This window comes from Mycteria americana, chromosome 2, assembly GCF_035582795.1.
Source record: "Mycteria americana isolate JAX WOST 10 ecotype Jacksonville Zoo and Gardens chromosome 2, USCA_MyAme_1.0, whole genome shotgun sequence".
Classification (NCBI taxonomy): domain Eukaryota; kingdom Metazoa; phylum Chordata; class Aves; order Ciconiiformes; family Ciconiidae; genus Mycteria; species Mycteria americana.
The window spans coordinates 157,910,753-157,935,871 of record NC_134366.1 but is presented as its reverse complement, the minus strand read 5'-3'; the positions used below and the strand labels follow the sequence as shown (position 1 = coordinate 157,935,871).

Sequence of the window (25,119 nt, the reverse complement as noted above, 5' to 3'; positions counted from 1 at the left end):
AGGTGATAATAGAATGCTGAATACCAACACTAATGTTAATTCTTGCAAAAGGAAAATGATAGCATAATGCTGAAACAAAATAACAATCACAGATAACTGCTTCCGAAGTGAAGGACATCTGGGAATTCTTACTGAAAGTGAAAAGGAAAGCTGGAGTAGATGGGAAAAGTAGACCTAATGCTTTTGTGTTTGGAGTAGAATGTGCTTTTCCTCCCAGGTGGAAAGCTGACTGTTTTGGAAGGTACAATATTGTGGGTGCACAGCTCAGCACTGAGTTATAAACCAAAGTTTTATGGAATGTAAGTTATTCAACGGTTTTGTGCTTGCTCTTGACGAATGGCCTTTTGCAGATGCTTATTTATTCACATTATTATCCATTAATTTGATCACATTGTCTTTCCTGGTTAATAAATCATCATGTAAGTAATTTGGACAAGATCAGTAATGTTGTATTATTTCACCTTATGCAGTAGAGTCATTAGGCCATAATGCAATTCCGCACTGTGAAATTATCAGGGTAAGTACCATTAAAAGCAGAATCATGTGTATATCCTTGACCCGGTATTTTTAAATGTTCTTGTGTCTGGACATTTTTAATGAAAAAATTATATTATACCTGAGATGAACATTAACCAAAGAGACCTTTTCTAATAAAAAGGACTTTATTAGGTAGCCTTCTGCTTCAGACCTTAAAAGTATGATTGTGGTTAGAAAAATGACTATGAGAATAGCATTTTATTATGCAAGATCTGCATTTTTGATGTATTTTTGAGTCTTATCATAAACACTGAGAAAAATGAGCAAAATAAAACAGTTTTACTACTATTAGTTGTACACTTTATAATTATAAACTTTCTCTTGCTTAACATATCATTAGTGTTTTCAGCTACATTCTGAATGCAGGATCCTTGAGTACAGTTTGATGTAAAGAGAAGGGATTACGCTTCCATCCTGATATGGAGTGGAGATTTTATTTCAGCATTTTGATAAAAATATTTTGATTCATAGTAAGACATGTTGTATTTGAGAATGTATTATTTTTACTTTACATTTATTTATACATTACCACAAATTTACACTCTTGAGAGTATGAATACATATTAGTGACAGCTATGCAATGTAATAAAACATGGCGAACTGAATAAACTGCATCATATCCATATATAGTCTGAAAGATGTGCTGGTGCATTATGAAGCATTCATGAAAATACTTTAAAAGGAAGCATGATTTAAGGATTTAAAATTTCACCTGATGTGCTGAGACCTTGAGACACACAGAATGATAAAGAATTTGTGTTTTCTAAAGAAGATGTTCTTTTGAAAGGATATGATAAGAACATTCAGAAAAGTAATTACAGCAATTTAGTCTTGATTAAACAAAGGCACTGCCTAACCACTACATATCCTACTTATTGAGCAGTAGTCTCAACCTACCAGTCGAGATTCACTATGAAATATAAAGAAGAAAAGACCTCTGAAGAGTTTGGTAATGTCCTCATGACATCCCAGAAGGCTGATTATGACCCTTTGCCATCAAATACAGCAAGGACATTCATTCTATCAAGAAGTGGTGGTGCTGGAAAAACAACTGTGGTACAGATTTTGGAGGGCATAATGATTCAACCTTCTAAAGGAAAATTCTAAACCATAAAACTTTCTAAATGAAAACTAAATTAAAGAATCAAGGCCCGCCTTTCTTTTATCGAAATGGCTAAAACAGAAACACTTAGAAAATAACTACAGGGATATAGGTCTAACTTTGTAAACATGTTTTCTGTGTGTTTACAAACAATGTTGTTAAGGAATCCTTCATACCAGCAATAATGGTGGAAACCAGACTGAAATGTCACTGTAAGAGACAGCATGTCCTTTGAGAAAAAGAAGCAGGTAGTCAATGAAGTGATCCCATTGCATCAAACATTTGTACTTCTAACAGGGCACTACAATATCTCCTAATAGTAATCCTATATATAAACATATATATACCAACACATACATATACCAAGCATATGTAATATATATATAAAAATTGGAATTTTATTTTACCACTGATATATACAGAAGGAAAGGTTTATTACTCTGCCAGGTCATACAACAGCTCTGAATGTTTCAGGTGCCACCTAGTGCCCAGTTATCATGTGTCAAAGTCGCTTTCATGAGGACAAAAGCTATTTCCCTTGAGCCCTTTTATGCCACTATCTATTGATATGTCCATGACACATCTCATATCCTCATCTTTTACTTTAAATCCCAGTTTTAAACCCTGAATTATCCACTGTAGCAGAAATAATTTTTCTCTTTTCTTTAAAACAAGTTGAAAAGTTTAACATACCAGAAGTTCTCTGCCTTCTATGTTAAGACAAAATTTGTGAAGACGGCCTGTGGCGGGGAAACCTGGGCTAGTAAGTCAGACATGAGGCATGGTTGATTAGCCATGGACATGGGTATGTGTCCTCAGACTATACACTGGACAGTTCAGATAACCTTTGCCAACAGGAAGCTGGAAGAGATGTCGCATACTTTCTTTTTAAGGCTAGCCAGTCTCTAGTTTATAATCGTTTAAACCATAAATCTTTCAGATTAGCCTTTATAACAGTTTAAGAGTCAATTCACTAATTAGCAAACCCTATCAGTGCTCAAGTGTCACCTCTTACATTTCTTCTTAAGCCTTCTTAAGAAGTCCCAGTACTTTTCCACAAAATGTGTTTTATTTAATTCTGTTCTCCACTTTCAGTATTCCTATCATCTTGAATATAAAATCTATACATCTTCCTAATATTTGTGTTACGTCTTGCAAAATGGAACCCTAATTTCAGTAGGAATCTAGATATGACAGTAGATAAAATATATAAAATTAATGAAATTTATTTGACATACATATCTATTCTTGTCTGTGAAATTTGTGTGGAGACACTGTCTATACGATACCACACAACTTGTTTGTCCTATGACATCCTCTTTCAGTGGGTAAACTGCCTTTTCCTAAATTCAGTTAGCTTTTGTTGCGTTAAGAGTTACTGTCGCATACAAATGGGAGTCTGAGGAGTGGCTGGGGGGGGGGAACCCTCCCGTTAAGTCACGAGGTTCAGACAGGACCCCCTTGCTTTCTAAACTCCTTCTCAGAGAGGAGTCTAGGTGCGGCTAGGTCCAGTCTTAGTCTCAGACCTGGTCAACGGTTTATTTTCTAAGGACTGTGTGTATAGCCACTTATCAGAACCAGAGCCCTCTCAGGGCTTTCGCTAAGGTGACAGCATTAATTTTACACCCTCAGTCTGGTCGTGTTGAAGGAACTATCACAGCCAGAGCAGTGAAGAGTGCAGTTTATTAGAGCAACAGACGCACAGATTCTTTGGATTACCGGTGATAAATTCACTGTCTGCAAAGCACGTGCAAATACCAAGAATATGAGTATGAATAACACGGCCGGACACAAACGCATATATCAAGAATATGAGTAACACAGCCAGACACAAACACGTTAAAAGATAATAAAGTGACTCTATATAGAGATTTCTAAGTTTTCCACGGAGGCACTTGGTATAACCAAGTGTTCGACTCTTACCCAAAGGCGTCCCGATGGGGGGGAAGAGAGGCTCAGCCCGTTGACTGGTCCCAAACGTCAGATACACGATGGTGTCTTCCCTAACATTTTCTTTCTCTTAAACCATTTTATACTATCTTTCACCTTTCGGGTGGAGCTTGAGTGACTCTAGTCATACATACCTTTGTTTAGGATTGGTGTAAAGTTTTCTCGCTTCGCTTTTAAAGGTATAAGCTAGAAAAATTCATTGCGCAAGCTCAGTGAGGGGTGGTCGCACCTTGGAGGTGGGTAGCTTTTGGGATGGGGGTGTGTTTTGGTATTATAATGATGTTATAATGAGCAAAGTTCACCAAAAGGACAGCATTTTGTCAAAAACGTGGCAGGCTGTTGGCCCAGGGTAGTAAATATGCAGCTTATCAGTTCCATGACACCTTTAAGTTCCCCTATTATTGCAGAGCCTGGCCGCGGCATCTCCACACCGCTCCGCCCTCTGGGCAGAGCCTCTCAGAGTCAGCACACCAAGTTCCCCTGGCGTTACCAACACCTAAGGTTGCAGGCCTAGGGAACTCCCATGCAATGGATTCCTTACATGTCAGCCGCATTCCACCTGGGGAGCTTCTTCAATGCTGTGCCTTACCTAGAAGTGTGAATATAAGTTCTAATTTTTAAGTCACCTCAGCCATTGTCCCACAGCTTTTTATATCTTTGGTTACTGTAAATTCTCCAGGTAAGGACAGCCAGTGGAGAAAAATGCAACATTTATACAGTACCTAGCATAAGGCAAAATAAGGTGGGGCATTGAGGCAGCAGTGGAATGAAAATAAATAATACTATGAGATATTTCTTACCATAACAATTCAGAAACTGAAGATGAAATTCTTTTGTATAACTCTAAAAGGCATAGTAAGAAATACATATTGCAGAAGGAATAGCGATATGGTATAAGTTTTAGGATTATTTTTTATTTTAGATTGTCCTGGGCTCTGAAATAATCTTTGCTCTGTAATTACAACAGCCTCTTCCCAGCTGCTACAGAATACAGCTATGCCAAAACAGTGCCCAGAATCCCTGAAGTCTAAATGGAACAATCCGGTTGTGACTCATATATGGACATATCTACACAGATACTGCATGGCAGGCAGGGTGCATCTGTCTGGGCTTCATCCACCTGGGAAGCTGAACACCCACCACATGTGGCAGAGAGAGTACCTCAGGCATTGGACTATACTGATAGGGTTGAAAGTTCAGAACAGTGTGGATGGAGCAATCTCTGCCACACTAGCAACTCTACACCCATTCCAAAACTGCATGTAGTCTCCAATGGTCTTTCTCAGCTCATGCACTATGTGAAGTTACCTGCCAGCCATACTCAGGGTTTAACTGGTGCCCTCAGCAGCTGTAAGGGAATTTACTGTGGGTAAAGCTTTAATTGAAGTCAAGTGGAATTTGGTAAAAGCCAATAAGGGTGGCTGGTGCTTTTAACTCTACAGCTCTCCTAGCTAACTATTTGGTCTTTACCTATTTGCCATTCCCTTCAGGTAACGCTTTAGAAGTGTGTCTGATGGGGAAATGTCAGATTTAACCATATCTACTAAAGTTTATAGTCATCTTTCTGTTGATTTCACTTGGTGCTGGATTATGCTGTCATATTGTAAAATTAGTGACTGCCATTGTCTTTTTGCATAGTCTTTCAGCTCTCTAGTGCTGTTCTGTGTCTTTGGCTGATTTAAACAGTTATTTCAAACAGTGTATTGCATGTGAAGGGAATGTATTGCAAACCCTGGACCATTTCTTGTATTACATTTGTCATGCTCACTGTATCAATGTTACTGCACTACTACAATGATCACTTTTTTCCTTCACATATCCTGGAGGGTTTTTTGCTGTACTTCTTGTTGCTGTTGTTGCTCTTGCTTGTTGCTCTTGCTGTAGAAGAATTATATTTATGCAGTTCTAATTTACTGAATGCTGAAATGGGTTTGTTCCTATAAAAATAACATATGACTTTAGTGCTATAAATAGAAACATTCTTGTGTTACTTGCAAAGAAGGCAAATGCAGTGATTGTTTCAATGTTCTTAGAACCAAAATCAAACTCAGTATAAAAATCTACATTTAAAGTTCCATCAGGACACAGTTTTAAAAGACACCCTTATACTAATCAGTGGCTTTACTTCAGACAATCAAGTTCCTCTGTCATTTTTTGGGATGAAAATAATTTCAAAGGGAAGAAAAAAGCAAAATTATGTCATTCATTAAGAAATAGTTAAGAAACTATGCAATGTAATCAGCTGTATTATCTTTAGTGAACAGTAGAGACCCTCAGTGAGGTTACTATTACAAAGATATTTGTCTATCAAGAAACAGCAGCTAAGAACAGAAGAAAAAACATGTTTTACCTTGTTTTCCTTTAGGGAAAAAAAATAAATCTTTCTCACACTTCCTCTTGCCTACCTATTTATAGATAGGAACTGGAATATGACAGTCGCTTCTGATTGACCCACATAAAATGCAGAAAATAAAAGAAAAACAGAGAAGTTTTGGTTGTTAGATATACTGTTATTTCTATTGCTGCTGTAAACAAATGTGAATTTCAGGATAGTGACTCTTCATTCTGCACTTGTATCTTGAGGTCAGAGATCTGCTGGAATCAAGGAATAACCACTTTTATTGTTGAATTACTACAAAGGAGAGACCTGGATTGTGGGGGAGGGGATTTTTTTCATTTAATCTCTGTTTTAATAAATCTGTATTGCTCATGGTAGATCTTTCAAAGCATTCATTTATAGTGTCTCTTTCTTTGCTCTCTGAACCATACATATTTGTGCAGTTAAATTGCCATTTAGATATTAAGTTTTTCATTTTTTCCCTCACTACACTGATATTGCCTACTCCAAATTTTCTTGTGGTTTCCCTCACTCTGTAAACTCAAGTGGGATGGGTTTACACCTTCTAAATATGCGTGTAGGAAGAGAATGGTATTTCTATACTCATCAGTTATTCTTCTAGTCCCTTTTAGATCTAAATCTAGACCATGCTCACTCATATATTCAGAGCAATGTGAATGAGGACAGAATAGAAAATAAAGCAAGCAAAATATACATTTTGAGAAAGAAAGCAAAATATTATGAGGTAGAAACTACGCATCTAAGTTACTTTTTGAGTTTATGAAACCTTTGGAAAACTATGTGTAACTAAAATAAACCATTAGAAGATTTGGGATGAAATAAACTATTAGAAGATATAGGTGAATTTTGGAGAACTGAATTTCAGGCTACTTCGTATTGTCACAACTGTATCATCTTTCCTAATATTTGGGACCCTTGGAATGTATAGCACTTATTATATCCACACACATACTACATGCAGCACTTCTGAAATCAGTCTTGAGTCTTTAATACCAAAGCATTCTCACTTGTCAATAAGACAAATTATATATGCTTTGCTTTTCCAAGGGATATCTGTGTACAGCTGTGTTCTAGTATTTCCAGTTACACTGAGTCCTGTCCCAAAAGACAACTGGAGTGGTCCCTAGAATGGCGTATTGCCTGGACCATACTCAGGTTTGTCTGGCAGAGGAATTACTGTTTGGAATAGCAGACACAAGTAAACAAGCAGTCTAGAACTAGTGCCATGCAGTAATACAGGGAGATATCCAAATGGACAGTGTAGGGATACCAGGATTATTCAATTTCAAAAGTAATAAATGAAACAAATATTAGCCTCTGTTGGGATATTTCATAGGTTTTTCAATGAATGAGTACTCATGAAGATATACATTTGCTATTGACAGTGTTTCTCAATTTAAGTTGGGAAAAATGCAATCACAATGGTTTGTAATAGCTGTGAACAAAAACTGTGATAAAGATATGGATCAACCCTTTAAAAAAAGACACAATGCTTTATGTTTCTAAATTTCTAATATCAGATTTAGTGTGTGAAGAACATTAATCTTCAGAAGAGAAAATACAAATAGTTTCCACTGAGCTGAATGCAACGCAATGATATGACAGATGCATTTTTTACTGGAATATTTGCAAACACTTGTTCTGGATATTTGGACATGAAATTATAAATTTCATGCTGAAACAGTTTAGGGAGGACAGGTTTTACTCTCGATTTTATAAATAACATAAAAGAAAAAATGCCTGACTTAAAATTTGAATAAAAAGAAAGTAAAATGGCAATTTCCATATCTGTTTATGACTTGTTTCTCCTTAAGTGAACGCTGAGAAAGAGACTCAGCTCCTGCCAGCCTTGTTTTTGAAAGTATTGTCACAAATAAATTATATTTAACGTGATTTAATATGAATAGCTTATTAATTAGTATTTATAAGTGGCTGAATTTCTGCTAATTAAACTCTTTAAAGGAGTGTGTCCATTCCTGCTAAGCAGAACTCTCTGAGGCATATTTTACCTACAGTCTTTCAACAGACTGACGTTAATGGGAATTAATGAAATAAAAACTTATTGAAAAGGATTGAAGAGCATTTTGATCTTGGTGTTTTATCTTCATGTAGAAAAAAAGAGAGGACAAATAAGTTCATACATACCTCGCTTACAGGTGGAATATTGATTTAAAAAAGCATTTTGGTTTTGTGCAAGCAAACAATGCACATGATTTCAGAGATAACTGACAATTAAATCTAGGACAAAGAAAATTCTTACTTGGTGAGAGATTGAAACAATTGGGACAGCTTGCTTTAAAAAGGACATGAGCAACAATACACAATAAAAATGTAAAAAAGTAGGATGGTGTAAAAAAGTCAATTATGCTTATTTTCAGAGTACATGAACGAGGAGAAGTTCAACCAAATTACAATGTGGCAAATTTAAAAGGAAATACTTCTCCACGCTTCATATCATTACTGAGTATCAGAATGTCACTGAAGTCAAGAATCTGTGCAGAGCTGAACAAAAATTACAATCTAGTTTGGCAATTCCTGTGTTCCCTGACAGATGACAATCTCAAGGTAACAATCTGTAGCTTTAAATGGCAGGGAGTTGGTAGTACAGTCTCACAATCAGTTTGAAAATAAATACTACCTATCAAAGAAAACTAATGCAGTTACTTGGTGAATTACACCCCCCCACCCCCCAAAATAATGCACTTGTATATATGTTCAAAATGAAAATACTCACAGAAGAAACTAATATTTTTAAATTGTACAAGATATTTTCTACTTTATTATCTAGAATCAGGAACAAAATAACTGGAAGGGTTAGAAGTAGTAACTTACTCACTAGCCACTTTCATAATATTAAAAAGTTAATGGAAAATGGCATGTATTCTTTTTAGATGATTCATATAGTATTGCAACTGGAAAATGAGTTTTAGTTTAGAAGGAGGGTGGTTTTTAATTAGTGCTTTAAAATATAATTCCATAAGAATATATTGCCTCTGTGGGTAATTCTTGATGAGACAGCAGTAAGAGTATAGCAAGCAATTTTAGGCAGTGACTGTTAAAGGCATCACTAATCTTTATATTCTTTATTTCAAAGGTCAGGAAATCTTTTTGTGACCTTTTAACAAAGCACTGAGAAATACAGGCCTCAGAAAGATTTCATCTTCTCAGAGAAGCTGAAAATAAAACCACTGTGTACAGGCAGAATTTTCAAGTTAATATAATATGATTCATAAGATAACCGACATCCACAGGATGATATTCTTACCTCTATTTTGACATGCTATGATGATACATAATAACTAGGATGGCCTTTAAAACCTTTAAAGGATTTAAGAGAAATCCCTCTGAACAAATATGCAGGAGTCAACCGCAGCATTGCCTTCTTTGTAAAGCTTGCAAGCGGATTTGAGCACAGGGGAGTTTTGTTGGAGGACAGAACACTTAGACTGATAAAGCAGTAGTAAGAATATCAACCATTTAGGTGAAATGACCAAGATGAGACAGGCTATCTTCTTATTCTGTGCCGTGTCCTTGTGCAAGGCAATGAAAGTCAAATCCAGTTCCACAGAGTTTATTATGTAAGAGAAAGAAAGCAATAGCAGCAATGACATCAGCAACTAAACTGCATATTTAACATATGCACATCAAAACATGATTGGTACAGCAAGTCTCGCAGATGAACACGTTAGAATATATTTTATATATAGCATATATATGTAGAGACATGTATGGCATATATAGCATATATATATGACTATACTGGATTTTTCCTTTTAACTGTTACATAGTTCTATTTCATGGCTGGTATCAGAAATCTAATAATATATCCTAGTTCTTGGTAATTCTTGGCATGGAAGTTTGACAATGTAACATATCTCATGAGCCATACTGCTTGTTTTGATAACCATTTATACTTTTTTTCTTTAATTGAAACCTACTATAACAGTTCTAATTATTTTTTCCATACTATATTTAAGTATGTTAAAATATATATATATATATATATGTCTGTGTGCCTGTTGTGCACACATTTGTGAGCACATCAGGGATGCAGAAGAATAATTTAGTTACATAAAACTCAGGAAAAGAAATTAAAACAATACATATATAGCCTTCTATTCTTCCATCTTGATTCCTTACTTCGTAGTTTAGGGAAATTTACTATGAACCCAAGTACAAGTTTATCCAAGTTTACCTGATTTGCCTCTTCTCTGTTAACATTAGGCTGGTAAGTATACTTGGTACAAGCTTTGAAGAGCTCAGGATGAGATTATGAAACCTCTTTTGCTCTCACTTGTACAAAACCTATCTTTTTATGTCCGTTAACTAAAGGACTTCAACAGCTTCCTGGTCATGCTCAGGCTTATGTTTGTTAAAACCTTCTGCTAGTTTTCTGTCTGGAATACTTTTATTTATTCTTCCAAATTTTGGTTAATTCGAATGTGATGTTCTTTTATGTCTGTATTACAGTTTTGTTTATTGTTTTGCATTTAACTTAAGAGTCAGAAATATTTAAGTTCCTTTGTTTCCTCTTCCTAATTGCTATCAATTAAGAAAAAATATATGAACATATCTATAGCTGGAGCTTAAGGAAAACCTCATGCTCATTTTTGTATCATATTCTACCTTTGGATATGTGGGTACATAAGCAGATACTTAATAGACTAAGTCAGTAATGGCTTTTCAGTGTTAAGAGTTGTATAATATCCATGAAAACACACTGTCTGTCCAAAGTTGCCAAGTTGTGTTTTATATTCTTCAGCAAAATGCAGTATTGATTTATAAAAACATTATAAGTAATAATAAATATGTCTTCTCCAGAATTACAGAGTAGTTCCTGTGGCAATCCAGGAGTTCCACCAAAGGGTATCTTGTACGGTACAAGATTTGATGTTGGTGACAAAATCCGATACAGCTGTGTAACTGGATATATTTTGGATGGCCACCCTCAGCTTACTTGCATAGCTAACTCTGTGAATACAGCGTCATGGGACTTCCCCGTTCCTATCTGTAGAGGTAAGAAAAATGCTACAGTAATGTTCTCAAATATACAGATTATATTTATTAGTATGAAAAACTTTAAATGTCTGTTTTAATTATTAACTTTTAGACTGTGATTAAAGAAAGAAAAGCCTTTTTAAATATTTTGATCTCTTGCTCACATATATGATGTATCTCAGCATATGCACCTACTGATGTATCTCAGCATATGCACCTACTGATTTTTAAGTCAATACCCTATTAAAATGATATTTCTCATTTACTTTAAAATATATGTAACAAAATCAGAACTAGGAACTTAGTAATAAGTAGGCTATAAATGTCTGTGTTCAAGATGTTTACAACTATGGGAATGTAAATTTGGAATCCATTAACACTTCCTAAGGACTGACCTTTTATCAAGTACTAACTTGGATATTGAGCAAATAGAAGTCTGAAACTACCAAAACAATTGATTTAGAGGGACTTCCTCTCATTCTCAGTCAGATTTGATATCTTATGATTTCTATATAGGATATTCCTTGTATTCTAACAAATGTTGTAAGTCAAATCTTTTCCCTTGCTCACATTAGAAATATAGCAGTAGTAGGAAATCCTGTTTTATGGGTAAATCTTATTTTGTGAGACTATTAGAGAGAAATAATGTTTGCAGAGTAATGAAAGGAGCTAAGCTGATAAAATGGAGAAACTATTACTACTATACACAACCAAATACAATAAAGATAGTATTTTGATGAAACACTGTTATGTCAGGCAAGTGTGAGGTTCTTTTCTGGATTCACAGGTTAATTTTAAAGAGTGTAATATTTATATTTGTCTAAAAAATTTGATGCAGTCTTGCAGGGGCTACAAAAACATCTCAACTGAAATTAGCATTCTGATAAATTTCTGATTTAAAAAAAAATCAAAATTCTGTTGGGTTAAAACCTGGTTAATCAGTACCACAAAAAAGTAGTTATACATGGGAAATGTGTATCATTGGAAATACCATTCTGCTGTTTCCTATTCGTGGCTTAGAGCTATTTAATATATTTATCCATGACCTTGAAGAAAATACAAAGTTATTACTAATAATACTATTTTCTAGTAAAATTATTTGTAACTCCTGAATCTTCCCCTCCTACCTCCCAGAAAAGTGCTAGCTAATAATGAAGATACACAATCAAGGCATAAGTCCAAATTTTGTTTGTGGAGATGATCATAAAAAAGATTTGTCACAAAATTTACACTTGTAACAAAGGAGAAGGCTAATGGACTTCACTGTAGATCATTGTTCAAATTCTTGATCTGCCAATTTTGAAATGAAATGGCATAAAAAATTGTACTCTTACATGAGGAAGATGAGAGAACCTGATGCTTCCACTTGCCAGTCAGTCATCCCAGTCACAGCGTTACACATGCTTTCTTTTGAGACAACGTTTTTCATTAGAACTTTGGATAGATTTTGTTTTTATTTCAAGGTGATGTGAAAATACACAGTGTAAATTTGAATTGGAATGATATGCTCCCAGACTAGTCCTGTGGTTAAACATAACTGTAGTGTGTAAGGAGAAGACTGTCACATAAGAATATGAAAAACATATTTCTTTTTATTCATGATTAGAGAGGTCATTATCTGGATAGTGTCACTCTCTAGGTCAAAATAGAGTTGACAAATTGGAACGGATTCAGAAAAAGAGGAAACAAGTTCTGTTAGGTTTCAAAATTGTCATTTTGTCTAGAGACTGAAGGAACAAACTTTTCGGTATATGCGAAAGAGGATGACGAGGTGACTTGATTTACTGCAGAAACTCATGCACAAGGGAAACATTTTTTGGAGAAGACAGTGCTCTAATCAATACCAGTGAAGAATCTAAGGGGTAAAAGCTTGACAAATAAAAAAATTAAAAAACCCCAAGGTACACATTTTAATAGTGGTGGTTATGAATTACTGAAATATAAACTAAGAATGTCACAGATTCTTGATTTAAGTTTTAACATCAGGCCTAATGGCTTAAAGGCTTAATGCACCAAATTACTGTTAAGGTATTTTTGGTCCATGTTCGATAAAAAAAATAACTAATTATTTTCAATAGTTCCTTCTATGAGTCTATGTTTGATATCAGAAACATCTAACGTTACATTTCATACAGCGACCTTTGTGGTTCCATTCCAATGAATTAGTCCTAATTTTGTCTAATGCAATTATCCAACACAGAATTCTGCAGAAGGTTGCTAGAGGTGATTACCCACTAATGAGCTTCTTATCTCTTTCTCTCTGTTTGCCATGGAGACTCTCTTTGATTAAACACTCATCTTCGAAGAGTTCCTCTGATAAATGTATTATTGTTCCCTACCAATGGTCATTACATCTAAACCAGAGAATCCCGAGACAAGTGAAGTGGTGTGTAATTTTGAGAGTATATGTGTAAAAATTAATTTTTCTCAACACTAAACAACTTGACTACTGGTTTTTGGTAGATGGCCAGGTCTCTTCCAGACATGCATATACTAGTTGTTCATTTTAATATAATTAGCTGGATTGGGCAAATACAGTGTATTTCAATGCCATGACCTAGGTAATGTCATTGTCTGATTTGTTAGAAAAAAGCCCCAAGAACAGCAGAAAAGTATACTTTATTCAACATTAATTTGGTTGGTTTGTTTGTTTGGTTTTACCTATGGAAAATAAATCAAACACAGCTCTGAACTCACAGCATGTTTAGATGTCAGCAGAGTTAAGCTCATAGATGTCCTTAGATCATCTGTGTGTAAATGTCGTTGTCATCTGCCTCTTGTAATTCAGAACAAGTAAATTTGGGGAGTAATTTTTTTTCAGCCCATTCCTTTTACATTGCCTTCACTTTGAATTAAGAGATCAGGAGGAGGTCATGCTTGTGTTTTAGCAATGTGAGTCTTACGGACTGATGTCTCAATGGGGGGAATTTCATTGGAATCAACAGTGCTTCGTATTGCCACAAGCATCCATACATGAGACCCTATTACATGCATATGGTTTAAATTTGGTGCGTAACACTGATATTTGTGGGTTTTTAAGTTACACATTTTTGGGCCAAATTTTATTCATGAAGAAAAGAGTTGTTCCTCAAATGGCTTCCTTTTTCTTTACTAGTCTCCATAGGATTATATTGCAAAATCACATACCTAACAATTGTTTTATTTCATATCCTGTTTCTCAGTGAACATAGTTTGAATGCACAAAGTTTTTCACCTGTCATTTGCATGTTCTGATATTCATTAAAAGAATGTAATTTTTATTAGATTTACTAGAAGTGCAAAAATACCTTAATTAAAAGAAAACTAAATTGGATTTATTGTGTTGTGGTCAATTATATTGTGCACAACCCATGACTAGTTTTTAAATAAAGTCTTCTTCCCTGACAAATTAATTTTGATAAGGTTGTTTTCAACAGTGAAACATGACAGCAGCTTTATCATATCACCTATTCCTGAGATAATGTTGCAGTTTGCAGTTTCTCCATAATGCAGCAAGCTAGGAATAATTTACTGAGGCTAATAAATAAGGTTACATTTATGGATAATATTGTCATTCTATAAAGGTTATAATAATTAGACACTTTCACAATCAAGGAATTATTCTGACTTTTATATTTTTAAAGCTTTTCTTATTCCAGGGTAAAATGGATGTTGTAAGAATCTTCATTCTAAAACTTTTTTTTTTCAAATTCTGAAATTTCAAAACCAGAATATAGTTTTATTTGTATTCCTAGAAGATCTATTAAAATATTTTCACTATTGCCTGTACATATAGCTACAAAATATTTGTCACTGTAAAACTTTTGTTCATATTTTTAACAAGATGCTTTGTTTTTCCACTTGTTTGAATTGACATGCTTTTTGGTCAGACAAGTGCAGAACCCACTGACTGTAGCTAGTTTTTTTACATGGACAAAATGCATTTCAGCTTTTTTGATTGTTTGTCTGGGAGGATATTGAGTTATTTTTCCATATTTTGTCACGACAGGTAAAAGACTGAAGATGTTGTTACTAATTCCAAGTCCGGGAATTCTGTAATTCCCCTGCAACATATATATATGTACATATAAATATGTTTATTTCTAACTATCTGTATAGATGTATACTTAATTTCTTCTTCTTCAGTGGATTTATACCAAATAAACTGGATCCAGTTATTTATAAGATCATATTTCAAAAAGTGATCTACCAGGTGTCAAATTGAATATTAGAATATTCAGCTCACTATTGAAGTATTTTGCTATTTCCTGTGTGCAGAACCCACTGGAGGGGAAAATTTGTTAATTGCAAGTCACTGGTATAATTCTGTGACTACATAGATACATGACTATACATATTTCAACTACATGAGGTAAGTTTTAGGTCAGATAAAACCAAGAACATCTTCAAATGAAATAAAAGTATACCTAAGAGTCTTGTAGACCCTCCAGTACACTTTCTTGAAGGGGTATATATATTTATATACGGCCTATAATAGTACAGAACTTTGAAAAAAAATTAATTAAACTTCACATACCTACCAAGAAATATTCCTATAACAATATATACCACAGATAAATTTGGTTGCAGGTAAGTAAATGATTTTATGACAGCATTGCAAATACAACCTAGTAATATAAGCAGTAAATAAGCTGACCCTGCCTTCGTGTCTTTGTTGTAAGCTGGGCTTTGTAGGCTGTGGAGAGAACAAAGCAGAAGATAAAGTCAAAGTACTGCACTTGATGCCATGCAGTGCATTAACCAGGGGAACTGACAATACACACAGAGGAAAATAAAGTGCGCTAACTTAAAGGCAGGAATAAATTAATTACCTCTCACAGGGAACGAGCAGTTTTTTGTCTGAAGCCAGTTCTTATACACAAACAGTTGTCACTGCTTATTCTTGGGAAAAGCCCCAGTATAGCTGTGTGAGACTGGATTAAAAACATGTTGGATTATTTAAAGAAAGTTAAAAAGAAAACCAACAAAAATATTTTGTAGAATGATGTATTTGTATATAAGACATGAAGGTGACTTGACACTAATGAATGAGCAATTTTTCAGAGATTGTTCCACAGATCCTTTTTGGGACATTATAAATCAGTGGCTCATAATGGCCAACACTCCTATGGTTGGTACATTAAAAAAAGTAAATGGTCTACAAATGGGAATGATGATCCCCTAAAATTGGAGAAGTTAAGATTGGGGGGGGGGAGAAATGATGAAAAAGGTTTACCATTTTATTGAAATAGTAGTATAATATAGATGTTGTGTGTTTTCAGATAGAACGCTGTGTGCTTTCAAGCAGGGCCCAGAAGTTCTGCAAAATAATACCCTGAATGACTTTTTTTATGAAGAAAGTTACATTACCTTTTGTTGCTTTGAATTTTAGCAATAAAAGAACTTCGTGAGTTCTTTATTTTGGTTATCTGTAAAGTGTGTAATTTTTAAGACCAATGGAATCAAACTTTTGCATCTATGAAAAGGATTGAAATTGCTCTCTAGTACACCCTACCATACTTGTCTTTTCTCATTATATTAGTGTTATTCTCAGGATAGTATCTGATTCTCATTATCAGGGTCATTTCACATAAATACACAGTGTACTTAAGTGAACAAATATTTCTGAGCCTGAAGAACAGGAAATCCCCACGTGAATTTTAATGTGTGATCAGCTCCATGGATTTATTATTCAAAGTAGTGGTGAAACTTTACTGAATTATTTGAAGTCACTCTAAGTCATTATTGATGTGTTGTTAACCAGGAAATTGGTACAGAAATATAAATGTTTATTATATTAGAATTATATATTCCTAACAGTAACGCTAAAATACACTAGCCTGCTAATGTATTATTAGCACTAAATTTTCTAAATATACTAGTGTGCTAATGTATTATTAGCACTAAAATGTGCTAATAATAACAATATTAGCATTGCTAATATAGATAGTGTCTGTTAAATGGACCTCACTGAAAATATACAAGCAATAATAATGATCTCACATAGTATGAATTCCTTAACCAGACAATATTACTCATGAGAGTTCTGATTGGTTTTAATACATTAGATTCATGTCCAAAACCTGTGTTTGTTCATTTATGATAATGATGTTCACATAACTAAGTTCTTATGATGGGTGGAGAACTGCAAGTACCCATTGTGCTCACCTGTGAAAACTTAGAGTGTGCAATGATGTGCTACTGTAGTAGTGATGATACTTTAAAAAAAAATTGTTACTAATTTTTAGAAAGCAAGCCCATTATGGAAACTTTTTTAACAAAAAAGAATTTAATTTTATTAGGGTTTTTTAAATCAGAATTTAAATATTCAAAGGGTGATTAAGAGATATACAAAAGATCGGGATACAGTTAACAGCTTATGAAGCAATACAAAATATCTTAAAATGTTTTCCTTACTTGTCCTTTCATTAGAAATTTATATATCCAGGTCAGAATATTCATCAGAACATCAGAATCACACTTTCTTTTGGTTTACGTAGTTTGGCTTTGCACATCTTCATGGGATTTCAGGAATTCCTATCAGTAGTAAGGAGCGCTATCCTTAGATCCATTAGAAACTTACATTAGCAGTGGGCAAACCCTCAGCTGGTGTGATATAGTCCAGAATAAAAAGGTATTCCAATCAAAGTAATTAGCATTTGTCAGTACAGTCACTATCTTAATTTGGAAAACATGCCTCTTAAATTACATTTCCAAATAGTATATAGACGACTGGGGAAAGCAGCAGAACTGAACTGTTTCTAAATAAATGAAATTATGTTTAGACAAAGAAAGTATATGTAATTATTCCAGAAAGGGAACGTTTGCAGACAGTTGTAGTTCACACAAAAGTAAGGAAAAGACAGACATAAGAAAGCATTATCTTGCTACTTTTCATGGAAAAAGTACCAATAAGATCAAATTTAATAACAAAAGATTGTTATAACAATTGATACAGGCAATGAAGAGGAAAAGAGAAAGACCAGATTTTAAATTCGAGAAATCTAACCCAGTACTGAACAAAATAAAACTTCTTGAATACCAAAATGTTCAAGCCCACAGTTGTGTTCAAGGCTGGGAATTAGGACTTCTTACAAGTGGGTGGAAGTTAGTGGAGGTGGTTAATGAAAAGCCTGAAACACTGCTTTTATCTCCTGTTTTCTTAAGAATTTTCTTAAGCAACGACAAAGGACATAGAAGTAAATGATGCAGTGACCATATTCACATATACTATTGAAATTATTTTGCAAAATTGTCACTGAGGACAACATAAAAGTGAGAATTATACCTGTAATTGAAAGGGGAGAAGATTACTCTGAAGGAGCAAGATGAGTGAATGGGAAGGAGGAACTTGGAAAAGTAAAATACTGGTTTATACTGATAATTGACAACAATTTGAATAGTTTGTTTTGGTAATATGTACAGTGCAATCACCAAAGCACAATACTAGAGGTGTTAATTCCAGCAGAGCCCCAATCTTTCACATGTAATTTAAAACTAATTTCTAATGAAGTTTATTTGTTAGAAACCCCTAAAGACTATTTTAAGAGGATAGGTGTTAAATGTATAGCTCTAGCTCGATTCCAGTTTGTGCTAGTAAATTCTGATTGTGCTAGGTAATTGTTTCCCTATAACATTTTACATTCTTCTTAGGTTCATGTTCTATGTGGCATTCCAGGGTAGATCCTTTCTAGTGATCAATTACCATAAATAACATTTGTAAAATAATTTGAGATACTTTGAAAGTAATTACTGGTAAATCCCAGGTTCATTAACTTAATTTACTAAACTGCTTAATCCAAAAAGCTTTTGCTGCCATGGGCTTTTAAATAGACTAGTATATTTTTCTCAGATTATTGAAATTACAGTTTGCTAAAACTTTCTGTATCTCTCAATTTCTGCCTAAAATTAGAATTTACCTGGGTATAAATGGAAACTGTGAAAATATTATTCAGTATTTAAGTAACACTTTGCAGACCCTGGTTTATAACTCCGTTGTAATTACATCTGGAAAGCAGAAGTCATAACAAATTATTTTTCTGAGAAGTTTTTAAAGCCCTTCAAATATTACTCCAAAAGAACAACCGATTGCCAGTAGTGTTTTTTTCAGGCAAAAGATTTCATTGCTAAAATTCTAGCATGACATTTTAGCATTCTTCAAGACCATATCTTTATTAACCTAAAGAATGATTATTGATTCGCCTATGGAACATGAATCTTGCTCTTCAGCATTAATTAATCTTCTTGTTCTCATCATTGGCAGGAGTGTTGCTGGTTTATTTAAATATTAAGACAGCATTGTCTCTGGCTTGTGGGATAGATTTCAGATCTGTAGCCTGTTTTTAGAGATAATATTTAAAATTGTTCACTGATGAAGGAGTCTGAAGATGGTTCAGTTGTGTTACAAAAATAAATTTAGAATTTCACAAAATTTAGTCATCTTTTTATGCAGCTCTGCAAATTCAGAGGTTAAAAGCAATCTGCTATAAATTGTGTTGATGCTGGAAGGGCATTTAAATGTAACGGAAGCCATAGCAGAGTTTTGCTACAAGTGTATGAAAGATTCCATTTTAAGGTGGCCAAGAAAGGCCCAACAGCACAGGCTTAATCTCTTAACAGAACTGACTGTAATGAACATATAGGTAAGAGTTCTGCTTTATTAACTCGTTTGTCTTGTATGATGGCCTTCTGAGTTTTGTTCAGGATGAAACCTTTGATAGTAGGTCTGTAAAAATTTAGCACATAAGATTTCTTTCACATTTCAGTCAATCAGTGGAGCTGACCTTATTTCACCAGAACAGAGCAGTTTATGGGCAAAGGTTCTCTCTGCTGCTCTACATCATAAAGTTGATTCTGGGTCCTTCTAAGACTGTTTGGTAGGGGGTAAAAAACTTTAACTGTGAGAATTTAGGATCACTAGTTGCTGCATCAGTTTAATCTTCCTAATCCCAGTACTCTTAACCCTGGCTGGTATTTGACACTTCAGAGAAAGAAACTTCCTGCTGTGCAGTAATGCATTAATTCTTTCCATGTCACAGTTCCATCTCGTCTTTCATTTTGAATGTTTGATGTTATGTCCCAACATTATATACTTTTTACATTTTCTATAACTTTTTTCCCATATCATTGTAAGTATGTATATTTTAAATTTTTGTATATATGTCTTAGAACTTTTAAAAACTCTTTAAAGTATAATGAAAAAAATAGACTTTGTTTTTGAGGCCTGCTAGTTCCCAGTTTTCTCTTCCTGAGTAAACCATGAGGAAAAAAGAAACCTTGTTCAATATCAATACTTCATACAAAGTAATCAAATTGAAAAGACAATAACTCTGATCTAGGAACCATGGGAAACAGACATTTTGACCCACATTTAAGTCAGGTAGCAGTGGATAGGGGTCAAAAACAAAGGATGTAGAGTGATGGGAATATGGGAGACTTCAGAAATGATAAAGCAGGATGAAGGGACATCTGGACATCTGCCTCCACTCAGCCTGGGACACAAGCAGGAGGAACGCTGTTGGATTAACAGACATGGTGGGACAGCTCACACAGCTGGAGTGTTCTAAAGGATGGACACAAACTCCTCAGGAGAGACAGGCAGAGAAGATGGTGTGGTGGCCTCTGTGTGAAGGAGCAGCTTGTATGTATGGATCTGGTGTTGGGGATGCAGAATGAGCTGGTTAAGAGCTTGTAGATCAGGATCAGAGAACAACAGAACAATCAGAGAACTCACATTGGGAGTCTATTACACACCACTGGATAAGGGTGAGGAAATGTGTGAAGTGTTCTTCAAACAGCTCAAGGAAGTCTCTAATTCACAGACTGTAGTTCTCATGGGATTTTATCCTTCCTGGTACATGTTGAAAAGGCAATATGGCAGGATGCAAACAGTAAAGATTTCAGAAGACCTTAAAGAATCCATACCCATGTTTCACAGTAAGATTTATTCCCAGTAGGTATTTGTCTAGATAGTCCTTTAAAACCTTTCCCATTTTCCAAAGGCAGTGGTTTCCCATATTTTATTTTTAATATTATTAGAAAGGGTTTTTATCTTTTATTCCACATGAATTTTTCTTGCTAAAATTTAAGCATGCTATCTTTTTTCCTGTATATAGCTTTGTAGCTGTGCACATTAGAAACCAATTATTTTCTTCTTCTTTGCAACTTCCTTTCACTTGTTCAGTTTTGGTCTTCTCTTCTTTAACTACAGTAATCCTAATGCACTTTTACTTCACAAGTCATGCTTTTGAGGCCACTAGTAATTTTTGTTCATTTCCTCTAGTTTGTTTTTAATTTATCCATGATCTCTTTTGAAGTGTTTGGCCCCAATTAGCAAAGAGTGGATAAGAATTTTTGTGATTCATTGATAACAGCTCATAGTTACAGCATGCTCTATTCTGCTCTCTGAGGTGCTGGTGTGTCCAGTTATTCATGCAGCTGGTCTATGAGGGTTATTTTATTTCTTCCACTTTTAAAATAATGTTCTGGGTTTTAAATAACATTTTTAACAAAGAATGTTGTCTTGATTAGTTTTGGGTTTGGTTTTTTTTGTCAGAATGGATTCATTGTTGAATTACAGGTAGATGGGCAAGGCTTTTATCTTTCTGTATTGTCCATGGAATGAAGCACTTATTGCAAGGCACAAATAAAAGATCTCCAGGAGCTCTAGACAAATCTGGCCAAAGTCCCAGAATAATATTGTGTTTATTTACTGCAATCTATAAATCTCCAGGCTGGCCAAAAATACAGTGCCAGATTCCAATTTTCTAACTATATGAAGTAAAAAACAAAGTGCACACATTTATGGGAATAATGTTGTGGTTTAACTCTTCATTTACTCCTATTTCATTTACTACAAATACTGAAAAAGAAATATTTGGAGATTCAGTCCTCCTGCAGCTTTGGGCATCAACTAAAAATGCTGAGGCACTGCTTACTTCATGTCAAAAAAAGTATAATGAAAATTACTTTCTATACATTTGTTCATCTGAACAGGACTAGAAAAAGCAGAGATTTATGAATAACAATAATGATCATAACTTCATAAACAAACTATTTTGGGAATTTTCCTCTCATTGGGGATGAAAGTTCAAAGGGCTTCTGTCACTTATTCAAGTCATGTGGACATCATCCATACATCAAAGATTTTATAAAGTGTTCAGTTTCTATCATTACTAGGAACACCAAAGACTGAGGTCAAATTTTATAATCATTAAAAAACACTAGCACTCCAGAAACCTGGAAAAATCAAATTAAGACATCTGATACTGACTGAGCTAAGGTTTATTACTCATAAATGGTACAGCAAATGGATTAAGAATACTGCTTTCACTGAAGGGAGAAAGCAAAAGAATGAACTGCGGAATAATCAATAACTGGCTGCCCCGGCTGGTCAAAGTACAATAATGACAGTTCTTCTCTTTTCTCATCCCCTGATGATGCAACTGCTAGGACAGTTAGTTCTTTTCATGTAACGTGCAGTTATGCGTCACTCATAGTACAGGATTAATAATTCCAGGGTGCTGTCATCTTCCTTGTTTAATTGCATAGCCTCATTTAAGATGCAGCTAAGTCAGCAAAGTGACTTGTCAACCATTTGCTCTTTCTAGCTGTTCCAAGCAGCCATGCTTGCTCTATTTATTCTGGTATCTCTAGATGCATGGTTGCTCCATTATCCACTTTTGCTGGTCACTGCAACTCTTCAAGTAAGCTTGAATTCTGGAAGAAAAACAAGTATATCTAACAGCTATATGTGTGTACTTAGAAAAATCCCTACTATTTAAAAAGACCTCTTAAAAGGAACTCTGATCCCTCACCTTGCAAATTTATGACTTGCTTTCTGAGTCTGTAAACTCTTGCATTAAATTAAGATCTGCCACTGCATGCCTCACACTCAGGCATAGTTTGATGGCTCTTTTGGGTAATATTTTTCATGTTATTACCAGTATAACATTTTCTTTATTACAGTCTTGTTTTTTTTTAAATAGAAAGGTACTCAACTATAATCAGAAAAACCAAAATATGAATTCAACATATGGTAGAGCTGTTCGTGGTCCCTTTTACTTACCCTTCCTTCTATCGACCATATATCAATAGGGCAAGACCATCCCCTTTTGATCCTGTTTCATATGGAGCTGCCTGGAAGAGTGGCTGAATATTTCAGTCATGTATAGTTGACATAATTTTTTTTTCTTTTTACAGTAAGCTGTGTTTCATTTCACTTGCAAATGGCCTTATGATCATCAGATGAAAGATATTATAATTTACATATTTTTATGAAATATGTAGGACACTACCTCATTACTATCATTCTGTTCTTTTTACTTCTGTAGGTATCAATTAAAAGGCATTTCCTTCTCTGTGCTAAGGACAATTCTCCTACATTAAAACCAGAAAGAAATCCCCCCCAAATTCCCTTAGTGATGCAGCTGTTTGCATGCAATATTTCACTTTGTTCATTAGCAAAAAAAAAGAAAAAAACACAATCACCCCAGTGATTTTTACAATATTTTTCTTTATTTCAGTCCCAATAGTGATACATTTTTCTGTTCATCCAAAAAGCCTTGATAAACCAGGTGTTCACATACATGTAATCATTTCCCACTGTTATTTAAAGAATTGTCGTTATCAAAGAGGCCAGAGTGCACTCCATGCTTGGGTTGAATTTCAGATATTTCAGGATGACAATTTAACTCATTCATTTTATGTAAGAGTACAGAACTGCAGCTAAGACTGAGCTTTTCCAGGCTTTGGGAAGTTTAGGATAGTTTTCGATGGCTTTTCTGTGGTGAACCCGTCCATTCAAAAATTCATAGAGGTACAGGTGCTTAAGACATTTGCAAGCAAGTTTTTTCTGTTCTTCAGTATGAATTTTCCTCTACACCCCTAGTCACTTGCATTTGAAAATGATACTACCATATTACAGCAATGTAGTTTGTAAGTGTATTAGTTTAGATTCCTGCAAAGTTTAACTAAGGAAGTAGTTTCCTTGGACAGGCCATGATTTTAATATCAATTTTTACAGTATTAAAGAGCTAAAAAGAAACTAAGGAAATAGATTTCAAATATCTCAGAGTCTAGGAACTGTAGTTGGAATGTATTTTTAACCAAACCTTTTCTACATTTTCATGCTTTTTTTCTTTTTAAGGAAGGTGATATCAAAAACATTGAACACTGAATGAATTTTTTTTTCTTAGTTTCCAGAACAGAAAAAACCAAATTATTTGAACTCATTGGATTAGTGCTGTGTAATGGATTTGCATTGTAAAAATATATCCATGGCTTTTTTAGAATATAATTTCCGTATTTTAGATCATCTGTTGAAGCACGTGACATTGTTTTTGAAGGTCTGGAGTTTTCAGTAGGAGTCAGGCTATCCAATGACTGTGTTGCTTAGCAGCTTATGTTTTACAGGTTCTTTCAGTGTTCTGTAATTGTTAAAAACAGTGGTAGCATATGCCTAACATGATATCTGATTTTTCCTCTGAATTGTGATTCTCCTTAGAGCATATATACAACTACGTAAGGGAATATTCATGTTTGTGAACAAGCTTCCTGCTGATGGTTTTTAGTTTTGACTGTTAACACTTTTTGTACAATTGTTTATCAAACATATATTAAATAGTACATAAGCTACTAGGACATTATCAAAATGTAAAAACCTGCAGCATACATACCAGTTAAAAACAGCTGAAAATGAAATGCCTGTGTAACACAGATGTGTTGAGATGGGAAGGAGAGAGAACTCAGGAGAACTCCTTTTTCTTTGCCTCAGTGCATTGACACAGTATTTGGAGCACAGATTATCCTTCTTCTTTATCCCACAAGAAACTCTTTTTGCTAGTACATAGGTACTGTAAAGCCTTGATGTCTGTGCCCAATTGTGACCTCAGGTTGTCCTCCAGGTAAGTCAAACTCAGCTGTAGGTACTGGGTAGGTGGGTGGGGAGGAAGTCAACTCCTACTGAGCTAATGGGTTGCTTTGAATTAGAATCTGATGTGGACCAAGTAAAGAGACAGGGAAGCTATATGGTGGCTTGTCTGGCACAGTAATGCCTTCTGAAAGGCTGTACAGAAATCATATTCAGGAATAAGGACAGGGAATAGAGTGATGTGGATGAAACAATTTAATAGTGCCAGATCAAAAGAAAAGAGATGAATTTAAAATGCAGATAACTGGTGGCAATACTTATAAA

The 25,119-nt window shown here is 34.6% G+C and overlaps 1 protein-coding gene across 1 annotated transcript in view; it reads left to right on the top strand.

Annotated features, from left to right (window-relative positions):
* Positions 1-25,119, top strand: part of CSMD3 (CUB and Sushi multiple domains 3) — a 774,333-nt gene that overhangs the window by 156,582 nt on the left and 592,632 nt on the right. The window contains exon 4 of the mRNA XM_075495159.1: positions 10,770-10,964. Within this exon, the coding sequence (XP_075351274.1) occupies positions 10,770-10,964 (195 nt within the window). The remainder of the gene's footprint in view (positions 1-10,769; positions 10,965-25,119) is intronic.